At 39.3% G+C, this 20488-nt stretch overlaps 1 protein-coding gene across 8 annotated transcripts in view; it reads left to right on the plus strand.

Annotated features, from left to right (window-relative positions):
* Positions 1-20488, plus strand: part of LOC109469985 (dual specificity tyrosine-phosphorylation-regulated kinase 1A-like) — a 47010-nt gene that overhangs the window by 6614 nt on the left and 19908 nt on the right. For 2 of the 8 annotated variants that reach the window (XM_019768746.1, XM_019768748.1), the window contains exon 1: positions 10991-11392. The exons of 4 other annotated variants lie outside the window; for them this stretch is intronic. In XM_019768746.1, coding sequence (XP_019624305.1) covers positions 11314-11392 — 79 coding nt within the window. In that variant the 5' untranslated portion in view covers positions 10991-11313. Of the gene's footprint in view, positions 1-8483; positions 8553-10989; positions 11393-20488 lie in introns of those variants that run through there. 2 more of the 8 variants (XM_019768750.1, XM_019768747.1) reach the window with 2 other exon arrangements.

Genomic DNA, 20488 nt, shown 5'->3' on the forward strand with positions numbered 1-20488 from the left:
AATAAAAGTGTCCTCATGAAAGTTTTACTTTGTTACTATATTGTATAAATCGCCCCTATACAGATATCACTGACGTCTAAAAAAGAAGAAAGAAAAAAAAGATAATCCCTACCTACTGACCCTAATTTTTTCAGGACTGAAACAGGAAGCACAACATTTTTTTCCTAGGCCTAGTTTTTGCATCCTCATAATTTTTTTTTTTAAATAAAATCCCACTGGATGAGGCCAAGTTGCTTATGAATATGATATTCATGTACATTATCATATGGAGACAAGTTGGTATCTAATAATCTATAATGTATTGTATGTAGCAAAAGCCTGTTCCTGGTTGTTCTATAGATATGACATGAGGGGAATGGGGGCTACATTATATGCTGGGTCAATGAACTGGAGTTACCCACACATGTACATGTACCAGGGCTGTTCATAGTGATTACCAGACCCCATAAACTAATGACCCCATGTAACCTCACAGCCCTGTCCTGGGGGTTGCATCATCCTTTGGAGAGGGACGACATCATTCTTCTACAAAATGAAGATTGTCACGTCAGGGCTTGAAATCCCTTTTTTCTTTGGTGCAGGTAACATATTGCAAATAACCTGCACCAGACAAAGTTTTCTTCCACTGCACTGTTCTGTACTAAAGGTAGAATTTATGTTTTTTTGCATCATGCAAGAAACCGTGAAAAAAAAAACATTTAAATTTCTTTACAACAATTCACGGATATTTATGTGCCCAATACAGCGATGGTAACGGTTAGGTGCAGGTAGACATGAAAAATATGTGCACAGTTTCAATTTTACTTGTATTTGCAGGTGGTATTTCAAGCCCTGCACGTAAATATATGCATCTTGGTCCAAGTACACATGTGTGTGAAGGTTATTCCTTCAGATTTTCAGATTGGCCTGTGACATGCAATCAGCATTTTGTAGTTAATCCAGTCAAAACAGGTTTACTGACATTGTGCTTTTTAATTTCAAACTGGACTTTCCAGTCCAAACCAGTTTATCAATATGACATATCCATTCTTAGCTTCAATGACTTTTTTCATGCAGAAAAACTCTTTGTTCGGAACGATATTGCTGTCACCATATTAAGCAGCAGAGATGAGATCAGTTGAGGTTGTGAGATATTTCTGTTCATTACAACAGGCCAAGAGAAAAACATGTTTTTATACTGTATATTACAGGTAAACTTAGAAGAGATTTCATCAGTCAGACAGCTTTGCACAGTGTTTTCGTTTTCAAATTGTGGTTTATTTGTCTGAGTCTTTGAGGCAGCTGATTTTAGAAGTTGGTGAAAGTCTCAAGGTAAAAAAGAAAACAATTCCAAGGTGACTGAAACAAAATACCTCCTTATGCAGACAACAAAATGCAAGCTCTAGAAAAACAGCTGAAGAAAGAATGAAAGATTGCAACACACTCACTCACTTTATTACGTTAAATTTTGTCTGCAAATACTGACGACCATTTTGACAACAAAAATGCTATGCATATTTTTAACAATAAATTTTACTAATGTCTTTTCCCCTACACGAATAAGGAATAAAACATGTACATAATAAAACTTACATGCCTAAAAAACAAGCCTAAGAATTTGCAATCTTGCAGAAATACGATGTTTACATATAGAACCTTGGGGCAGAAGGACCCTGTCCTCAGACAGATAGGTAATTTTCCCCGCAGGTACATATAGGGGCTGCGGTACCTTTCATGTGCAGTGGAGTATGCAGCTGCAAGGCTGCCACACCTGCTGCCGGCACAAGTGGCCGGCTAGAAACCCCGCCATGTGTTAAGAAGTGGTCTGATTAAGAAGAATGTACACAAACGCATCGCTCCTCCAAATACGTAAAGCACGCTCCCCATCATTTATGGTTAAACCATAGGCGGGATAGTCGCGGAGAAGTACATAAATACACAATTATGTCTGAGCCCCCCTCCCGACTATTTATAGCCAAGTTAATGTACTTGACCTGGTTACAGGCTGCACACTTCAGGCAGGTTATTGGTGGATTATTGTGTTGTCGCTGCCGTAAATCTGTCTGGGCGCGGGGCGCGCGTCTGAACGCTCGGTCGATGGGTTTAGCTGGAGGGGGGTCTACTGCAAACCACTTAGTGACGTCCCTAACATCCAGTCATTATTACACGGGCCGCATAGATCACCGCGGTTTGTTTTAGTTTGTCCATGTCTACACGTGAATCTCGTAAGATTGACACATGTCAAAGCAAGCGTGATTTTTGCATGTAGGCAGCGTTAAGACTGTAAATACATGTAATGGCCATGGCATTGTTCATTTGTGAATAACGTAGCCCTGAACTTCAAACAAGTGTATTGAGAAGCACAAACATTAGCAGCAAAAAGAAAAAGATCTCGGCAACTCTTTAGTCGTAGTAGGCTGTTATACATGCTGTAAACATCATTTGTCAAGAAATACGGATGGAAAATTTACAACAATAAGATATTGGCAGTTTATTTTTCAGGCAAACATTTGGAACTTTAGGTAACTCGTGTATGTTCACCACAGGTAACCTTTCGTCACTTAGAAATAGCTACGTTTGAATTTTGATTGCATTAAAGATGACACGGATCAGATACTGCTGCTTTCTTCAGCGTTAGTTCTGTAGGATTTGACGTGCATTGTTGAGATTTGATTGGTGTAGTTTGTTAACCCCGAGGCTTCCCGTGGTCATAGCGTGCCCGCTCAATTGACTCGCTTAACTCTCTTATCCACTCACAGTCACTCCTACCTGACCCCGGGTTCACAAAGCCACTGCTATCAGCTCTGCCCTCACCACACAGGATTGAAAAGGTTGGGCAGGGATAGGGTTTACTTAGAGCGGGCCTGCACGTGTACACAGCGTGGTGGCAGGACACAAACATACATGTTATATAGTGTCGCCCATATAACATGTCGGATAGGCTTCCATTGCCCAGGTATACAGTACAGTATGTACTTGTAGTTTAACAGTCTGGGACACACGCAGGCGCGCACACATGCTACCCACCCACGAGTGCGCACACATACATATGCACACATGCATGCATTCACGTAAAGTGTAAGTTGCAGATATTGTGGCTGTTACATTGACAAGGTTTGATGATATACATGTTGGCTGTTTGCTTGTTTTCTGAGCAACATCCGTAGCTTTCAAATTCAACATCTTTTCATAAGCTTTGTCATCAATTCAAAATCTAGAATAGAATGGTGTGGATGATTATCCCATCTTCGCTTTGTACGATTTCTATTCTGTTTATTATAATCAGGATGAATAATCATTTCCTGATGTTAGTTGTAAAACTGTTGTTCTCTTCCTAACGTATCTATTTTACATAAGAAGACAGGAGACAGTATTTTACATAAGAAGACAGGAGACAGTAAAACACAGGAGTGTACACACTGTTCTGGGTCACAGCGACCTGATCCTCGGTGCTACAAGGGTTAACTGCTGGGGGAAACCCCCTCCTGTTTTCCCTCAGGGTCCCCAGGGTGTACAAGGTGGAGGTATATTTGGAAGGGTTATCAGAAGGTCTTCACACACCCAGGGTTGGACAAGTTTTCAAAAATCCACTTGTCCTATCGGGCAAGAACATGGTCATTTCCACTTGCCCGAACCAACTTTTCACTTGCCCAAAATATGACGCATTTCTATGCATTTTACTAGCAGAAAGGAAATCATTTTATTATAATAGAGTTTATAATGTTGGATGCTTAATTTATCAAAATTGTTTGCAACTTGGTCAAAATACTGCAGGGTCTATACTTTGCATCCAAAAAATTTACTTGCCCAGTCGGGCAAGTACAGGGGGATATTTAGTTGCCCGAACAGTACTTTTACTTGCCCTGGGCAAGTGGGCAATGGGACTTGTCCAACCCTGACACCATTGAACCAATTGGGGAGGCACTTCTTCTTCTTGCCAGGATTTAATATGTGCTGCTAGAGGATTTTGAGATGGATTATTTGCCTGAATAGTAAATGTACGTAGGCTTTACAAAATCAACAGGCATTACAGCAATAATCAGAAGCTTATTGAAAATTGAGGATCATAAGAATCCTGAATTGTCATTGTTAGATAGATTTAACAGACAGTCGTATTAAATTGATGCAGAAGTAGCATAAGCGAAGCAAGCAAAACACCTTTGTAATAAAGCTGTTTTGCTTGTGTTGTTTCATACCATTGCACAGACATCCTCTTCCTATTTCTATTAGTGAATAGATTGATCAAATTTAACCTTCCGGATCTTAAACTGAAGGGGAATCACCAATGCCTTGGCAAGATTATATTGTAATTAGACTCTAATTCTCTAAAATTTGTGCCAGAGGGCTAATATTGCAAGTACATTGGAAGTGGTAGAAACATTATAAGTGTCCTCTCAACATTTCAGGTGTTCAACTGTCAGGTTCAAAATACCACCTGCATAAACAGGTTTGTGCACGTGCCATGTACTTGTCTAGGTAGGCATTCGACTTATCCCGTCATGGAAGCTTTAAATTGTCCCTGACAACTCTTGTGAGCCTAATTTGGCAGCCAGCGTATGTCAGAAAACAGCAGGGGGTTGCTATCATACATCGCCATGTCACGTGATCCAGCCAAGTTTTGCGTAATTTTCAGGTCATTTTGAAAACTACCGGTTATTTTCCTACATTTGGTGCCAGGGTTATAGTCTAGATGGTTGGAAAATGAATTGCAGTCCAGGCACTAGTGCAGGAATTGAATATAGCAGATGAATTATCTAACGCAAGGGAGGTCATCCCAGTACATGGCCTAGGGAGGGACTCATCTTCACCAGACCTGCTGAGATACACGGGGAGGGAGTCCGCAGCACGGAAGAGCCACTGTCTGGCCTGAATATAAGGCAGGGCCACTTTGCTGTGGGCCGCCAGAAATTATGGGAACAAAAAGGGACCCTTGCCGCCAAGCTGTCTGCCTCCGCCAGACAGATCTTATATATACCTTCCCTCCGTATTGCAAACAGTTTTTCTGAAGGGAAACCTGTATCTCGTTATAAGGTCTTTAGACTGGATTTCATGTCTGAATGCTCGACTGAGTTTGCCATGTTGAAACAGATTCAGGTGCAGACGTGCCTGTTGGCACTAATTTATCGCCCGTTTCCATCACCAGTAGGCAATATGTCAGGGTAATTTTTGCCCAAACACAATACCAGAGGTCAACAGATAACCTTCCTTCGGTCACCGCAATCTTCCTCGGGAGTCGTGGGAGTTTTCCATGATTATGTATGACTATTGCAGGGTGTGGCTATATTAAAATTCACAGACATATTGCCCATATTTGGGAGGCTTGTATGTGAGGGATGTGAAGTATTGGGTAGGGCCATGTCACCAGCCATATAGATCTGTGTGATGGCAGGGTGAATTTAATCAGTGTTACAGGTACATTTATCAATAGTTGTGTATTGCCTCGGTCAGGGGGATATTTTATCAAGATAACCTGCATAAATTTTATATCTGGTATCTATTTTGTCTCTCACACAGTTGTCATGTTCAAAGCATGGTTCATTTCAAGAACGGAAATTGTACATACAAGAAAATTATATTATATACACCACTTGTGACGCATGATTTATTAGTCATTATTTGTTGCGTAAATATGTACGCACGCAGTGGCGAAATTTTTACGTTTACAAAACCAGTCAACCGACTACCTGTAACAGAACGCGTCCCTGTGAACGTTGCGGTTTATGGTACGTTTTTCATTTATGGATGTCCAAAATCTTGCCACAAATTTTCGAAAAGAATGACTGACTATTCCGAGATGATTACAGATATGGAAATATGGTATGCAGAAATCTTCCCACACTACATGTAGGTCCCTTGGGAAAGGAACCTAACACATATTAGTATTTTGCTGTGTCATCAGTTCTCAGTATGATTATCAGAAGGCCACACCAAATAAATTTGTTGGTTCTCAGATTTTCTTCGAAAAAATATGAAGCGACAGGGCAGAAAAAAAACAAGCCTTGGCATCCCATGATACTGATTCATAGCCCCAAATGCTATTTTTTAAAGTCAACTTACCAGGCTGGTTTTGTAATTCAAACTGAATTTTTAACTCAAACCACTTCATTGATAGGTGGAAAAACTTCAACAACTAGGAAGACAGGGACTTTCTACAGCTGTTGGAGCCAAAATAAGAGCATTTTGGAGTTGATTCAGAGCCTGAATTTAATTTTTTTTCTGCAAATTGGAAAAAAATTCAGTAATATGAGAACCAATTCAGTGGAAAAAATACCTTTTTTCAGTGTAAGATGCAATATTGCAGAATATCAAAATACATGTATTGTCTTCCAATTCGTAAATACTTTCTGCAAATACGCACTTAAAAGTCCAGATCTAAAATCATGGCACATACAAAGTTACATGTTGGTTAGAAAATTGCATACAAAATTACTATTATAGAGTCAGTAGTAAACATAAAAGCTTTTAAACACCATTGAACCCCTAGCCTGATTTTTTTTCAGTCTGCAAAATTGCAGGTTTCTTAATTTTTCTTCTGCAATGGACTGCAGATGGGTATTTCTAACACTGAAATTGGTTTGTAAATAAAGTTTTGGTTTCTGAGCATGTAAAACAGCACCACGTGCCAAGTTACCCTCTTTTATGACGTCAATCAAAACATGACGACACCTTTACAGAGGTGGGGGTCCGCCTGTCATTGAGTACCTGCAACCTGAGCTGTCTGGGTTTCCGGTCTACCTTTGACCATTATGGGGACGTGATCCCTGTAGCCCAAGAGGGCAGCAATACCCGGATTATCACAAGTAATCCAGTCTTGTGCTGTGCATATCATTGTTGTCTACAGATGTTTGTAAGGCCTAGGAAAAATAATGTTGTGTTTCTGGTTTCAGTCCTGAAAAAAAATTGGTTGGTCAGGATTTTTTTTTCTTCTTCTTCTGCTTAGATTTAGGCTGAAGTAATTAGAGAAATACAGTTTAACAACGTACAGTAAAACTGAAATGCATGAAGACCAGGGCTGTCTCCAGAACCCTTCCATCCATTTTTTGCTTGCGGGGAAGGGACTAGTATTTCACACGAGTTACTCAATGCAAAGTTGCTTCTGAAAACCCTTGAAATAATGTTTTAAGGTTTTAGAAATTCAGATGTCAGATAAAAAATTTAAGAAAAAGGCTAGCATTGGCTGTATTTTTGTTTTCTTTGTAGCGTCATTCTGGAAAACGGAAACAATACATTTTTTCCCTATGCCTAACTACCATCAGCTAAAAACAGACTCTGGACCCAAGGGGCAATACGAAGGACATCAGATAGGCACATGTAAACACACTGGAAATGTTCTGCCTAAGAAGACCTCACCCGTAGCGATACTAATCCAGACACACATATCCAAGCACTTATCCAGGATCTCTACTCATTCTCAAACATGCATAACTCACATAACCACCAAGAAAGTTGTGAAGGCTCTATGGCAGTCCCCAATCTATTTTAGGTAGTATAATATATTAAAGATTTGAAAACAGTGGTGTGTTGGCTTAAACTAACTTCTTTCTATGCTGTTTTCTTTTCTGGCCATGTTTGAAAATTATTTATCAACAAGTTAGGGCTGGAAATTCATTTCTTTTGGTAAGTAATAGGTGCACTGGTGCACCCAACCTAGAAAATTGCACAGAGAAATTTTTGTGTGTACCATATGAAATAAAGAAAAGGAAATTAATATCAATCCAAGTTTTGGAGCTTTCAAAAATTTTGATGAGCCCAAATTCTAACTTTGAAATCTTGAACAAGTATATTACAACAAAGCTTTTATTGTTTTTCTGGTATTCTATGTTGTTACAGTGTATATTGGTATCTATTCAATAACATAAGTAAACGAAAATATTTGGGTGCGCCAGTGCACCAACAGAAAAAATTGGGTATACACACAAATCCAATTTTGGGTGCACTTTTCGAGCCCTGGCAAGTAGGAAACAGGCTCAACAATATAGGCAAGGTTTTGGCCATGGCAAATATTTGGACCCTACTACAACACACGTTTGCCCAACGTCTGGCTTTATAGCTGATTGTTGTGAACATCCCCCTTTCAATAGTCACGTTCTGTAACACTAATACCTGGCCTATCCAAGCCTGAAATGTTTGGTCACCTGCTTTGATTCGGCCGGTAAATGTCGATAAACAACTGGCAAGGAGACCTGTTGGAAATGTAGTACAATAAAAGAACAATATTTGCAGGTAATTTAGAAATGGTGTTTTCTTTTTGCCTCCATAGAAGTGGATATTAAAACTAGTGGTTGTCGACTTTGATAAATAAGCTGTTATAATTTACAGTTAATAATCTATGTTTAAACTATAATACAGATAACAAGATGAAGAACTTATATAATCAAATGCCTTATAATATACAAGAAGCACCAAAATATAAATTTGCAAGACAACTGGTTGTTGGTTTCAGACAACTTATCATTGTATAGAATTGCAGACAACTAAAGCTGTTCATATGAATTGGAAAGTCATTCTGTTCAAATAAGTGACGCTTGACTTTTGTGGCTATGAAATGCCGTCTACTGTCTTCAGCAAATATGGTAAGTTTTCACTAGCCTGTATTTTCAAAAGCCAGGCTCACTTATTTTGGTGTTATGTCATTATATGATTTGAATATCCATAATTACTTTCGCTAAGAAGGTTATGTTTTCGCTAGCGTTTGTGTGTGTCTCTGTCTCTGTATTAACATGATTATCAGATAACTTGAGAAGGCATAGATGGATTATCTTGATATTTGGTATTTGGGAAGGTCTTGGGCAGACTTCAAAATGATTACATTTTTGGCCTCCTGGCGGCTTGTTATGCCTTATGGCACTGCTACAGAACTTCCTGTGTTTTGATATCTCGTGATCTGGACATGCTAGAGCCATGAAATTTGAACATTAGCTAGCTATTGTGCCTTGGAAAAAGTGACATGAGTTTGCATCCCCTAGCAGCTTGTTGAGAATTGCATTTAATTTGTATTTTCCTCAGGTTATAACTCACTTCTTTTGCATCTTAGACTGTAATGACAGGGTGTATCCTGCTAATTTGGCTGAGGCAATTTCCATGGGTGATTATACCTGTCCAAACAGGTTACTTCTGATGAGTGGGTCAGAAAAAAGTCATCAATTTCCTGGGACAGGAGGGAAAAAATTGTGTCAGGCATGTCCCGACAGTATTGTCCTGTAAGGGGAAACCAGAAAAGAAAGTTGTGTAAACCGGTTAGGATTGACAAGTGCTAGGCTATTCTTGGCAGATTATTTGGCTCCAGAAAAATTCTTATAAAGAGGACCATTTATGAATTATAGCCGTATGTGGACTTTTGTTGTGTATTGACTGGTGGTACCACTTACATTTTATATTGACGAGTAGAAAAGAAACAATGGCAATTGTTTCTGTGTGATCCATGCTTACCAAGCAAATTCTGAGTAGTGCAGGAAAAATTGTCCAGTGCAGGTAATTTTCAATGTTACCTGCACCAGTGTGTTGAGACAAGTATTTTTGAGCCCTGGTGACTCATACTATATTTTTGCGTGTGTGTGTAATATGTCATTAAATGTACACTGAATCACGTTTAACTCTAAAAGACTATATTTATGCGTTCCATTTAGAGCCATGACAGATTTTTTATTGTAGTCTTCCCCCTACTTACCTACATTGTATACCTGCCCAACAGGTATTTCAACTTCTGAATTTTCAAACAATCCCTTGGGGTACACTTAACATCATCTATTGCAAACTTAATTCAGGTCACTGACTTAGATTTAGAATGTGGTAAAAAAAGAGAGAAACAGTAACTGCAAGGTTCAAGACAATTTTCAGAAAACAGAAATAGAATATTTAGCGCCCTGAATTGAAATTTAGATAGACGACTCAAAAATACCATACTGTTTACTGTATGTATAATAAATAACACAGACATAATTTATTGGTATCGTAGCATCCAAAACTGGATTCAATCGAAATATGGCCAAGAAATAAATTATAACTAGTCTATTTACAGCAACATGTATTTGTTTATGTCATGACATATTATAATTCATAAATTTACATGGCAACTGCTAAGTTCAACCACCTGTTTCTCAGAAATACTGTGACAGTGTAAAATAAAAACGGCCAATCCGAGAAAGGCTCTCATAGAATGTTCTATAAACAGAGTGGTGGGTGTGTTTTTGTAAATCCCTCTGTGTTCCTAGAAAGAGACTTTCTGTTTGGCTGAGCCCTTAATTCTTTCACTGGAATGCCCCCGCCGCACCTCACTGGCTTTGTCTGGGTGTCATCTTATATAAACAGCTTGCATTACTTCTTCATGAAAAGGTGTTTTGGTGTCTGACATATATTACATACTCCATCAGGTAAGAAAGAAGCGTAGGTTTACATACAGGACTAAAATTTTGCAGCTATGATAAAGGAATAAAAACACAGGTTTTATTATGAATTCTTGGAACATCATTTTGTCTGACATTCAGCACTATTACATTATAGTTCAGCCATGGATGTATAAAAATACAGAGAAATATTTGATTTACTTGATGTACAAAGGTCAGTTTGACTTTATGTTGGGGCATCAGTCCACAATACATGTTCAAAAACATTTGGCCCAGGAGTCTGTTTACTTCAACTATTTTGCGTTTCTGTATACCCTTGAGATTTAGCAGACTAATCATCATAGCCATATGCTCTCTTTGTTCCGTATGATGTGAAGAAAATGATGTTATTAAATTTCCATATAAAGGCAGAGTTGTTTATGTTGTTTTTGTAAAACAAAAACACAATCAGTTCAAGAGTATGGAAGGTCCCAGGTTTCAAGTGCTTCGTGCTTCTCTCCCATAGGCCTTGATCAAATAAATCTGCCTGTCAAGTCTCCCAGGACAAATACTGTCATGTACACCGTGATTGGGCAAACTGACACATCTGGAAGACAGATGTGGGTTATCAACCAATGGGGACAGAGGTTGCATCGGGGGGTTTGGCCCTGCAGTGTGTAAGGTCCCCACAGTATCACGTAATTACCATTCCGAGAGGGTGGCTATATACCCGGGCTGTCTGACGCAGCCCCGCCGGCCGCAGCGACAAGGCGAATCCTGCATTCTAATTATAGAATGCTGTAGGAGAGAGAATGCTTGCGACCTTGGGTGCAGCTGTACTGTACCGGGATAAGGCCTGGCCATGATGGAATTCTCTGGGAACCACCGGCAAAGTGAGGAAGGATAAGGAACAGGCTTGAGGAAAAACAGGGAGGGAAGAAGAGGGAAGGAAGGAGACGTACTGTACGTGTGGAGTTAACCAGGAAAGAGAAGGGGAGGAAAAGGGTGGACCATGTTGGCGGCGTACCAGGTGGAATGGCCCCAGAGCGAGCCCCTCTGCTGCGTCAGGAATCACCGCAGACAGCCGTCATGTTTGTAACGCTAATATTTGCTCTCTCGGGGGTTCATATCTCCATCTGCCTGCAGATTAACGCTCGTGCACTTGTCACCATTTCGTAACGACGCTCCCCTTTTTTTAACGTGGCAGCTGTTGCATGTGTGCGTGCGTGTGTGTGTGCTACATATGGCGGGGTGAAATTTAGAGAAATTTTGCTGGCAAGCCTCATGTACAGGAATGTCCTCCGAAATTCCTAGCCAGACATTTCGGAGCATGGCACCGGGGGAAGAGCTATGGCAAGTGTTTGACAAAAATAGTCCCTCGTTGTTGCCTGGATAAATAGTGTCAGAGCTTGCCCTGTTGTATATTATGACTTTTTTTATCCCTCGGTTCATTTTGCAGTCGCGACTCTCTCCCATACCGGAAGGATTAGGGCTCTCTATTGTTTAGTAATGAATCTAATCTTCAGCCTGATGATTTTAAATGGCTTCCTGTCATTACCCATTGTGATGGATTGCCAAATTAGACCAGCGCTGACACTGTTGCTACCCGCCACCTTTTGTCGGAGCATCCAGACGATAACAGTCATATTTGTACCATATTGTCATCATATCCTCAACTCACAAATAGAACCGTATTATTACATAATCCGCCTCTTATGCTGATGCTCTAGAGGCTTTGTAATATCTGTACATGAAAAGGATTTGCATCTATCTTTTTATATGTTTAAAATAGGTGAAAGGTCATGCCGGCTTGCAACGAGCACTGGTCGTTAAGAAGGGCCATATCTTGCTTCAGCTGAAAAAATCCATTGTTTCTGTTTGTGCGATGTAATATTGTCGGTTCCATGATATAAATAGATTTTCCTTGGAAATTCCTGTCTATATGAGAAACATACCTTGTGTTTTGGGGCAATTCTGCAAACAGCTGGATCATATTTATAGCTTGGTCTTGTTTTCTTCTGGACTGCCATTGCTTTAATAATCTTATTACTGATAAAACTAATAAGCAGTTTCGGTTTAGCACCTTCTATATGTAAGTTTCATGTAGAAAAACAGTCTATGGTGGCCAATATTTGAAAATGCAAAATGTCTTTTTCATGAACAATTTCCAAGTATTAGGCTTGACGCCACTGAAGCCAAAATTTTTTTACAAATACAGTAAATATACGGTAGGAAGGAGTTAGGTGCTAGCTATAAGATAGACCAGACAAACCTTGCTTACAAGGTGATTGAAAATATATCGACGAAGGTTAGACATCCAAGTAATGAGGTACACAAGAAAACTGTTACTCAAGTAGCTAGATAGATTTTAAAATCTGTCAGACATTTCAAGAAGCATCCACTACTTTTCGACAGTGACTAACGGAATCTGTAGTTGAACAGGTATTTATCCAAACACTATGAGTATGAATTGATGTGTGATTTGGTGATGCCTGAAGACATATTTTAGACAATACATAAGAAACATAAAGAATAGAAGTTGTTCAGTTCTTCTCCCAAGCAAATTAGGGTTCAACAAAAGTTGAGCACGTGACAGTTGAACTGTAGAAATGTTCCAGTTCGTTGGAGTGATTAAGATGCGAGGGATTTTCCGTACCCCCAGGAAACAGGACACTTCTATACCAACCATAAATCTTATGGGTTTTTCCTTTCCATGGTAGTACAGGGCTAGAAAGTCACTTTTGGGAATAGGTGAACTGGTGCACCCAGACTAAAAATTTTTTTAGTCTAACATGTGAAATATATCAAATAATATGAAATAATCTCATACAACAAAGACTATTATTTTTTCGACATTTAGACGTCAAGAATGTACTGTATATTACTAGCATACATTAGGTATCTTTACATATGATATGTAAACCTACAAAAATATAATTTGGTGTACCCACAGAAAAAAAAATTGGGTGCACAGCTCCAATTTTGAGTGCACTCAGAACCCAGTATTTCGAGCCTTTCATAGTAGTAGTTGAAAAGTCCGCTGTTCTCTGGTTGGTTGATGAATTGCGGGACACCCGGGGATGGTCCCGTGAGAAAGAGCACTGGTCCCTACCAAGAGGCTGTGATTTAATCCAGACATTTGTCTCTACATGGTTGAAGAGTTCGTCCTGTCATTCTGTAGTGCAGCCTGCCTCCTGAGTGATAGATAGTGGCAGATTTAGGATGACCCCAGTTTGTAGAAACCTTCTCTTCCTGTAGAGAAGTTTCGCCTGCAATGTTACAGTTAATGTAGAAGTAGGGACTGGGTCAGTGTGTTACATGCCTTTTGAGGCTCCTTATATACCTCAATCTGTATCTGTTTGCAAATAATTTATTGAGTGATTGCCATAGATACCTCACTGTTCTGAAGAATAGAAAAAGAAAGTAGACAACTGAAAAGACAATGTTATTTTTCAAAGACAATAATGCCGACTGAGAATTGATGCCACTGTGCAAAATAAATTCAGCAAATTGTCGTGAAAATACTAAGAGAAACCCTAAATTTGAACATTTTAGGAGAGGTGCTAGGGGTTTGGGGAGAAGGGGAGCACCCTTGCTTCATTGCCTGGGGAAAGCCCTTGGCTGAGTCTTTCCCAGATCTTCTTGGAGATTGGTTATGGTACATTTGTCAATTATATGTGGTCACAATTTTATCTCTGTGATCAGTGTTCCTCCCATTTTGATCATGACATGTGACCAGATGATCTGTGTTAATGGATTATCTTGTCATTTGTTCTGATTTCGTGCCCTGGTTTTACCTCTGGTTCGGGTTACGAGTTCTGACTGGTTGTGGCCCTGCTTGTTTTCTTCAAAACATTGGTGTCAGCTGGAGTACATTCATATTTAATGTTGTCGGTACTTTGATGCCATTGTTTCCCATTGTGTGTGAATTCTCGGGTGAACAACGTCGTGTTTTATATGTTCCATTTCATTTGATAGCTTGCCTTTGGTTTCTGTAGTCGAAATATTGATGATAGTTATGTCGTAAATTTAATCGTAGTGGTTGCATATACAGGGGGCTCGAAATACCACCTGCATATGCAGGTTAGTGCAGAAAATATTGGAGCTGTGCAGGTGTTTCTGATGTCTACCTGCACCTAACCTGCACTGGTCCATGTACTGGGTATATAACTATTTCTACACACATGTAGGTGTATGTGGATTTTTATTTGCTGTGTTGACAGTTACTACCTATGATAGTATGAAGTATAAAAGAAATAATGGCAATGGTTTCTGACTATTTTAAGTATGATCCATACTTCCTAAATTCTTAGTAGTACAAGTAAAATGTGTCTTGTCCAAGTAATTTTCAATTGTTTTCAGTGTAGGTATATCAAGTATATCGAGCCCAGTACAAGTAAGAACATAAAATTTAATCACACTCACTGTTAGCATAAAAGACACCCAGTCAGTCAGTCACCCCTTGACAACAGCAGTTAGCCTGTAAATATTTGACTTGTCTCAGGCACAGCTCCTTCAACATAAACACAGGACCTCAAGCATGTATGTATCTAACTTATGATCATGCTTACTTGACCGATAATCCCTTGTCTCTAAACATCATTAGTCAGGGCAGACTTGTGTATGTGTGTGTGTGTGTGTCCCACTGCGGGCGGTTTGAACCAGCCAGTGCCAACTGGGTCAAAATGTGGAACATGCTGTCAATGTTGCTGATCAATTCTTAGAATTTGTTCCAATTTTTTGGACCCCCCCCCCCTACATGTCTAGATATGGTGGATGACCCTAGTTGGTCTAGAATTTTCCAAGGAGTCACATACTATATTGTCAATCATTATCATTATTCACAAGAACTAGCCACAGCAATTTTGCTTGTTATTTCTACTTTACAAGGTACAAGTTGTTCTTATATTATTAGTCAATTGTTAAGGTTAGTTTTTTTAGTAGGTTGGAGTCGGTCGAAACATCCTGAAATGAAATGCAATGAAGTAGAAGGAAATTATAGAATGAAAGCTTGGTCAGGTGGATAATTTGCAAGGTCATCTTCCCCCTACTTAGACTTTATTGCCATCATTTTTATTTGATGCCTAATAAACCTTTATTCCATATATGTAATTATAGAAAAAGCACCGTGTGAAAGAAATTGAAGAAAAAAAGAAAGAACCTTTTAAAGATTTTTCTCCAGTGTAGAAAGTCTATGTCAGGTTTTGCTTGCAGTTAATGAGGAATGAACTTCAATGAAGAATGTGTTTGACAGAAAAGTACATGCATGGGTCATACAGAATACTTTTCTCATGAGTCATAGGAAACTGTTGGTATTTGTTATCAGTACCAGCTAATATGTCAGTCATTAATACAGAATCTTTATTGCATGTTCATGCCCATGGGGCTAAATGCATACCTATGAGTATGATGTTACATCATGTATGTGGATACTGCAGTACATGTAATAGTATACTAAGAAAGGATAATATAAAGTCTAAGGAACTACTAGAAAGTACATTCTATGTAATCTAACTCTAAGTCTTGAAAATTTCTTCTCTCTTTTTAAAACAACTGGAGATGGATTCACATAGCTTTTCTATTGTGTGGTCATTACTGGTAGACATAAGATGACTGAATATCTCTTTGTTCTTCCTTTACACAATTTGTCTAAGTGAATTGTTCTAAGTATGTCACGTTCGGTAGCATACAATTTACAGTCAGGTACAAAAAAGTATTTCATTTGTTTTCATTCACCTGCGTTCTACATTCATAGACAGAGAACCCGGAGTTAACCATCTGTCATCCCCCTTAGATAGTAATCCTGCCATGTTTGTATGTCCTCATGGTTAATTTACTGTCTGCGCCACCAGGGCCAATGTAAATATGTTGTGTCTGTGTGTGTGTATGTGTGTGTGTGTGTAGGCTAGGCACCTCTGTGTTATTTTAAACTGGGGGAAGGTACAATTGTCGGAAGTGTGCTTCAGTGCAAAGAGCTGTTTGAGATAAGAGCACAGACAGGTCTCTGTCTGTTTAAAACCATGAACAGGAGTCAGAGGTTGATATGTAAAGCTGGTGAATGTATATTTTTTGGCAATGCCACACATTGCTAGTATGCTTGTGTCATTTTCCTCCTTTTCTTGGTATAGCCTGAATCTTCTATGTGCATGTCTTGTGATTATGAGAAATCCTGTTTTAAAACTCAGAAACAATTGACTAGGAAGAGAATACTAGTCACAGATATTATCAAAGAAATGGAATGGTTAGGGAGCAGGATAACACACCTAGTATGTATGTCTACTGTTTTATACCCAATGTTTTTATAATGGACTAAAACTAAAGGGATTGAAAAGGAATGGTGCAGGTAATTATAAAATTTGCCTGGCTGTTTCGAATCTTTAACCAACACCAGTGCAGGTATGCAGCAGGAAGTATTTTGAGCCCTAATTTAGTAATCAGATAGCACCAGTCTTCAGTTAGTGCGTCATCACGCTCTGATTTGTTCCACTTCAGCCAGACAGTGTGTTTGCTGACGCAATCATACATTACTGCACAGGAGTTGGGCTTTAGTCTCGCATCACAGAAAAGGCAACAGACTATATAAGCATATTTAGGTCCAATCCAGCATGAAAAGTTACACAGTAGGATAGTCTAACTTCAGTGTTGACGCAAGGCAGTCGTATCGCTTGTCGAAAGGTTTCGTCTTTGTCGCCTATGTCTTTACATAGTCACATACCTTGCAGACATGGTTTGTATAATCTGTATGGTACATTTAGTCAAGTGACAGAGGCTACCTATAATGTACCAAGGATAGTGGCACACAGGAATTTTATCAAACGCACAGCGCTGGCAGACAGTTAAGATGGGGCATAATCATGAGCCATGAAGTTAAAGCAAAAAGTTTGTTTACTATTTCTAGCAGGAAACAGTTATTTTTTGTAGTTTGCATACTAGCATTGTAAACACATTGAAGTATGTCAACAGCTCTTTGTAGGAAAATTTGATGCAGTGCCAAAGTACAATTTGTTTCTTTGGGCTACACAAAAACTATTTTTAAGGATGTAAGTTGTATAAAAAATTGACTGAAAAATAACTTATTTTCTATGCCTAATGAAGTATAGAAATGTGAAGAGATTGGAAATACAGTGTTTATAAGGACAGAGTAAAATGACTTTTGTTGTATTGGATTTGAGAAACCCAGGAGAATCTTAACGTTTACCACGTAATATTCTATTTGATGCTTTCTTATTTTTGAAAGAAACATGGCAGTTTCAAAGGAATAGGGGAGTCTTAGAAAAGCAATGCTGAATTGGCAGTTTATTTTTAGGCTGAGCGTGTGTTAAATCGGGAGTAACTTGGTAAAGGCGTATCGGTCACCGCGCTATGTTTAGTTCACGTCTTGAGCGTGACCTGTTTTGTCGCTGAACTCGAAAAACGTCAAGCCGCCTAGGGCATGCCCCGACAACATCATTGGCATAATCAAAATACCCGCTAGGCTGGGCTCTCTTAGCGCCTCTTCAACTTGTGTATGTTATTGCCATTAACAAGGCCGGATGGCTGTTAAAAGCTTGAAGTGCCATATACAGAGTTGTAAGGACAGGGAGGGGCACAGCCCGTCACCACAACAGTGTCAAGGTTGCGCAGCGATTGGTTTTCCCTTCGCATCACGGACGCGGATAATCCTAGCGGGAAGGTAACTTGCGGTCTGCGCGTATTTCCGCTCGTGAAAGGGAAAGTCCACCGCGTCCTTGTGAATGCGCCACCCTGTAGTCTTCAAGGTCATCTTGTACATGTAGATTTTGTATTGAACATGGAGAACTGGGAGTTAGATTTAGGGAGAGACCAGTAAGGATGGGGAAAGGAGGACGATTGGGAAGTCAGGGATGAATCTTGAATGGGTGGGGGTGGGTATAATAAGAAAGTAGACTACACACCACCAGAAAGTAAGAAATCCCTAGATAGAGTTGATTTTTCAGACAAGAAAAGAAAAAACTAATTACTCTAAAAACTGTTAGCATAATCATCATTACCATGGTGGTAGTAGTATCATTTCTTGGGAGATGGAAGAACAAGAATCTTGAATGATGGATATAGTAAGAAAATACACTATGCACCACTGCAAACTGAGAAAGAACGAAAAATATAGAGTACATTTTTCGATTATTTAAAAAAAAACACTGACAACATTCACCATGGTAATTTTCGGTATCATTTCTTGAGAGAGGGAAAAAACTTGATTGAGTTTAGAATAGACACTGGGAACCAGGGAATTAAACTTAACCGTTTGTAACCACACTCGACTGAACCGGTGGTCACATCACAGCAGTGGGTGGAAGGGAGGCTTGACCAAAATAAACTCATATAAATAGTAGATAAAGGTCATCCGAAGGTCGTGCTTACTGAAAATTGTATCCGCTTTGGACAGGATCAAAGGAATCAGGATGTGCGCATTTCATAGGACTGACTCATAGTCATACCTGTAAACTGTGTAAACAAAAGGGACTTGAGGAATCAATTTTAAAATTTGTTGAAAAGGAAAAATTGCTCAGATTCATGTCGGAAGTGCCCGCAACTTTTCATATGTTTTTGATTAAAGAATTTTTGATTCAGCTACTTGTTAGTGCTTTGTGAAGGGGTGTTAGGTTGGCTCGGTTGTTCTTAGGTTTTAGATCGTTGTGCATTAATGCTATATTATACATGCAGGGGTCGAAATAGATTTTGGGGCCAACTTGCACTGGTGCAAATGAAAAGAAAAATACTTGCACCGGAAGAAAAATAGTTGCACCCTCCAGAAATACAGAAGTGATGGGAAACATCCGCTGGCAGCGACGTAGATAGTAACCTTCTGTTACTTACAAAAAATGAAGAAAAACTTCATGGATTCTGGTTTTGTTCCTTTCCACTCCAGTTCTTTATTAATTAATATTATTGGGTAATTCTACAGGTAGTAACAGTGGATAAAGCAAACTTGCACTATGGTGCAAGCAGGCAAAAAATTAGTTGCACGACACCAAATTTACTTGCACCAAGTTGCACACAGAGGGTTATTTCGACCCCTGACATGTGTAGTTCTATTTTAGTGTTGGGTGAAAACATGAAAGTGCGTGTCTGCAGGTAATTTTCAATATCACTTGCACTAGCGCAGGTATACAGAAAAAAAGCATTTTGAGCCCTGGCATACTAAAGCTCAAATGGCTGGTACCCAGGCTATTACAACACATTTGAAGATAACACAATACCATAACATAACTTATTTCAAAGAAGAGGGCTCATAATAATACAAAAGTCTGTACTCTTTTGTAAGTCTGAACTTCAATATTTTTGTTCCAGGCCTAGACACGTGCACCCATTTTTCATACTTTGTTCCTGGCCAAAACAGCCCAGACTTGCTTGGTAGATTACACAAATAAATCCAGAGACAGTACAGAACAGGAAGTATTCTATAACATATCATTACTGGTGGATAATGTGGCATTATTAGCTCTGAGAAACAGTATAATTGATGATACCTTGAGGCTAGAAATTGTCTATTAGCCTACATAGCTGCATGAGTCAATCTGATGGGATAGAACATGCCACAGTGAATGATCTGGATTGTATAACAGTTACATGTAACTGTCAGCTAATACTGCACCACTCGAGAGAAGTATTGTAAAAAATTACATAATCTTCTTGTAATTTTAATGTTGAGTTATTTAAAAGGGCCCTTCAACTAAGTTCAAGGACGGGCAATCAAGAGATTTTAAAAATAAACAGTTCTTACAGCTATGCTAGAACTTGCCCCCTTTGTTTTTTTTCCTTTTGTTGCACTCGTACTCGTAGTCATAAGTTGCTAATGCTTGCACTGCACCTGTTCTATATTTTTCTAGTGTCCACCCCTAATCCAGTAATGGAACATTCCATAATGGGTCTTGTCAGGCCAGGGTCTTTAGAACTCAGCTCAACAGTGCAGTGGCCCATGGAGAAATGATCTGACTTAGTTCAGATAATCTCATTCTTTCCAGTACCTGCCTTTTTGTCATCGACCAACACAGCAACTGTAGATCAGCTGTAGATCGGCTTGGGAAAATGCAGACTTAACTCCAGTTAAAGGGGTGTGACAGGCTTGTTAGAGGATGTTGTTATGCTTAAAGGATGCCAAGTTCCTGTCTTCAGCAGCAGACTGAAGAACTTAAGTCAGACAAGCTAATTACAGAGCACTTGATCCT

This window comes from Branchiostoma belcheri, unplaced genomic scaffold, assembly GCF_001625305.1.
Source record: "Branchiostoma belcheri isolate BF01 breed outbred unplaced genomic scaffold, Haploidv18h27 scaffold214, whole genome shotgun sequence".
NCBI lineage: Eukaryota > Metazoa > Chordata > Leptocardii > Amphioxiformes > Branchiostomatidae > Branchiostoma > Branchiostoma belcheri.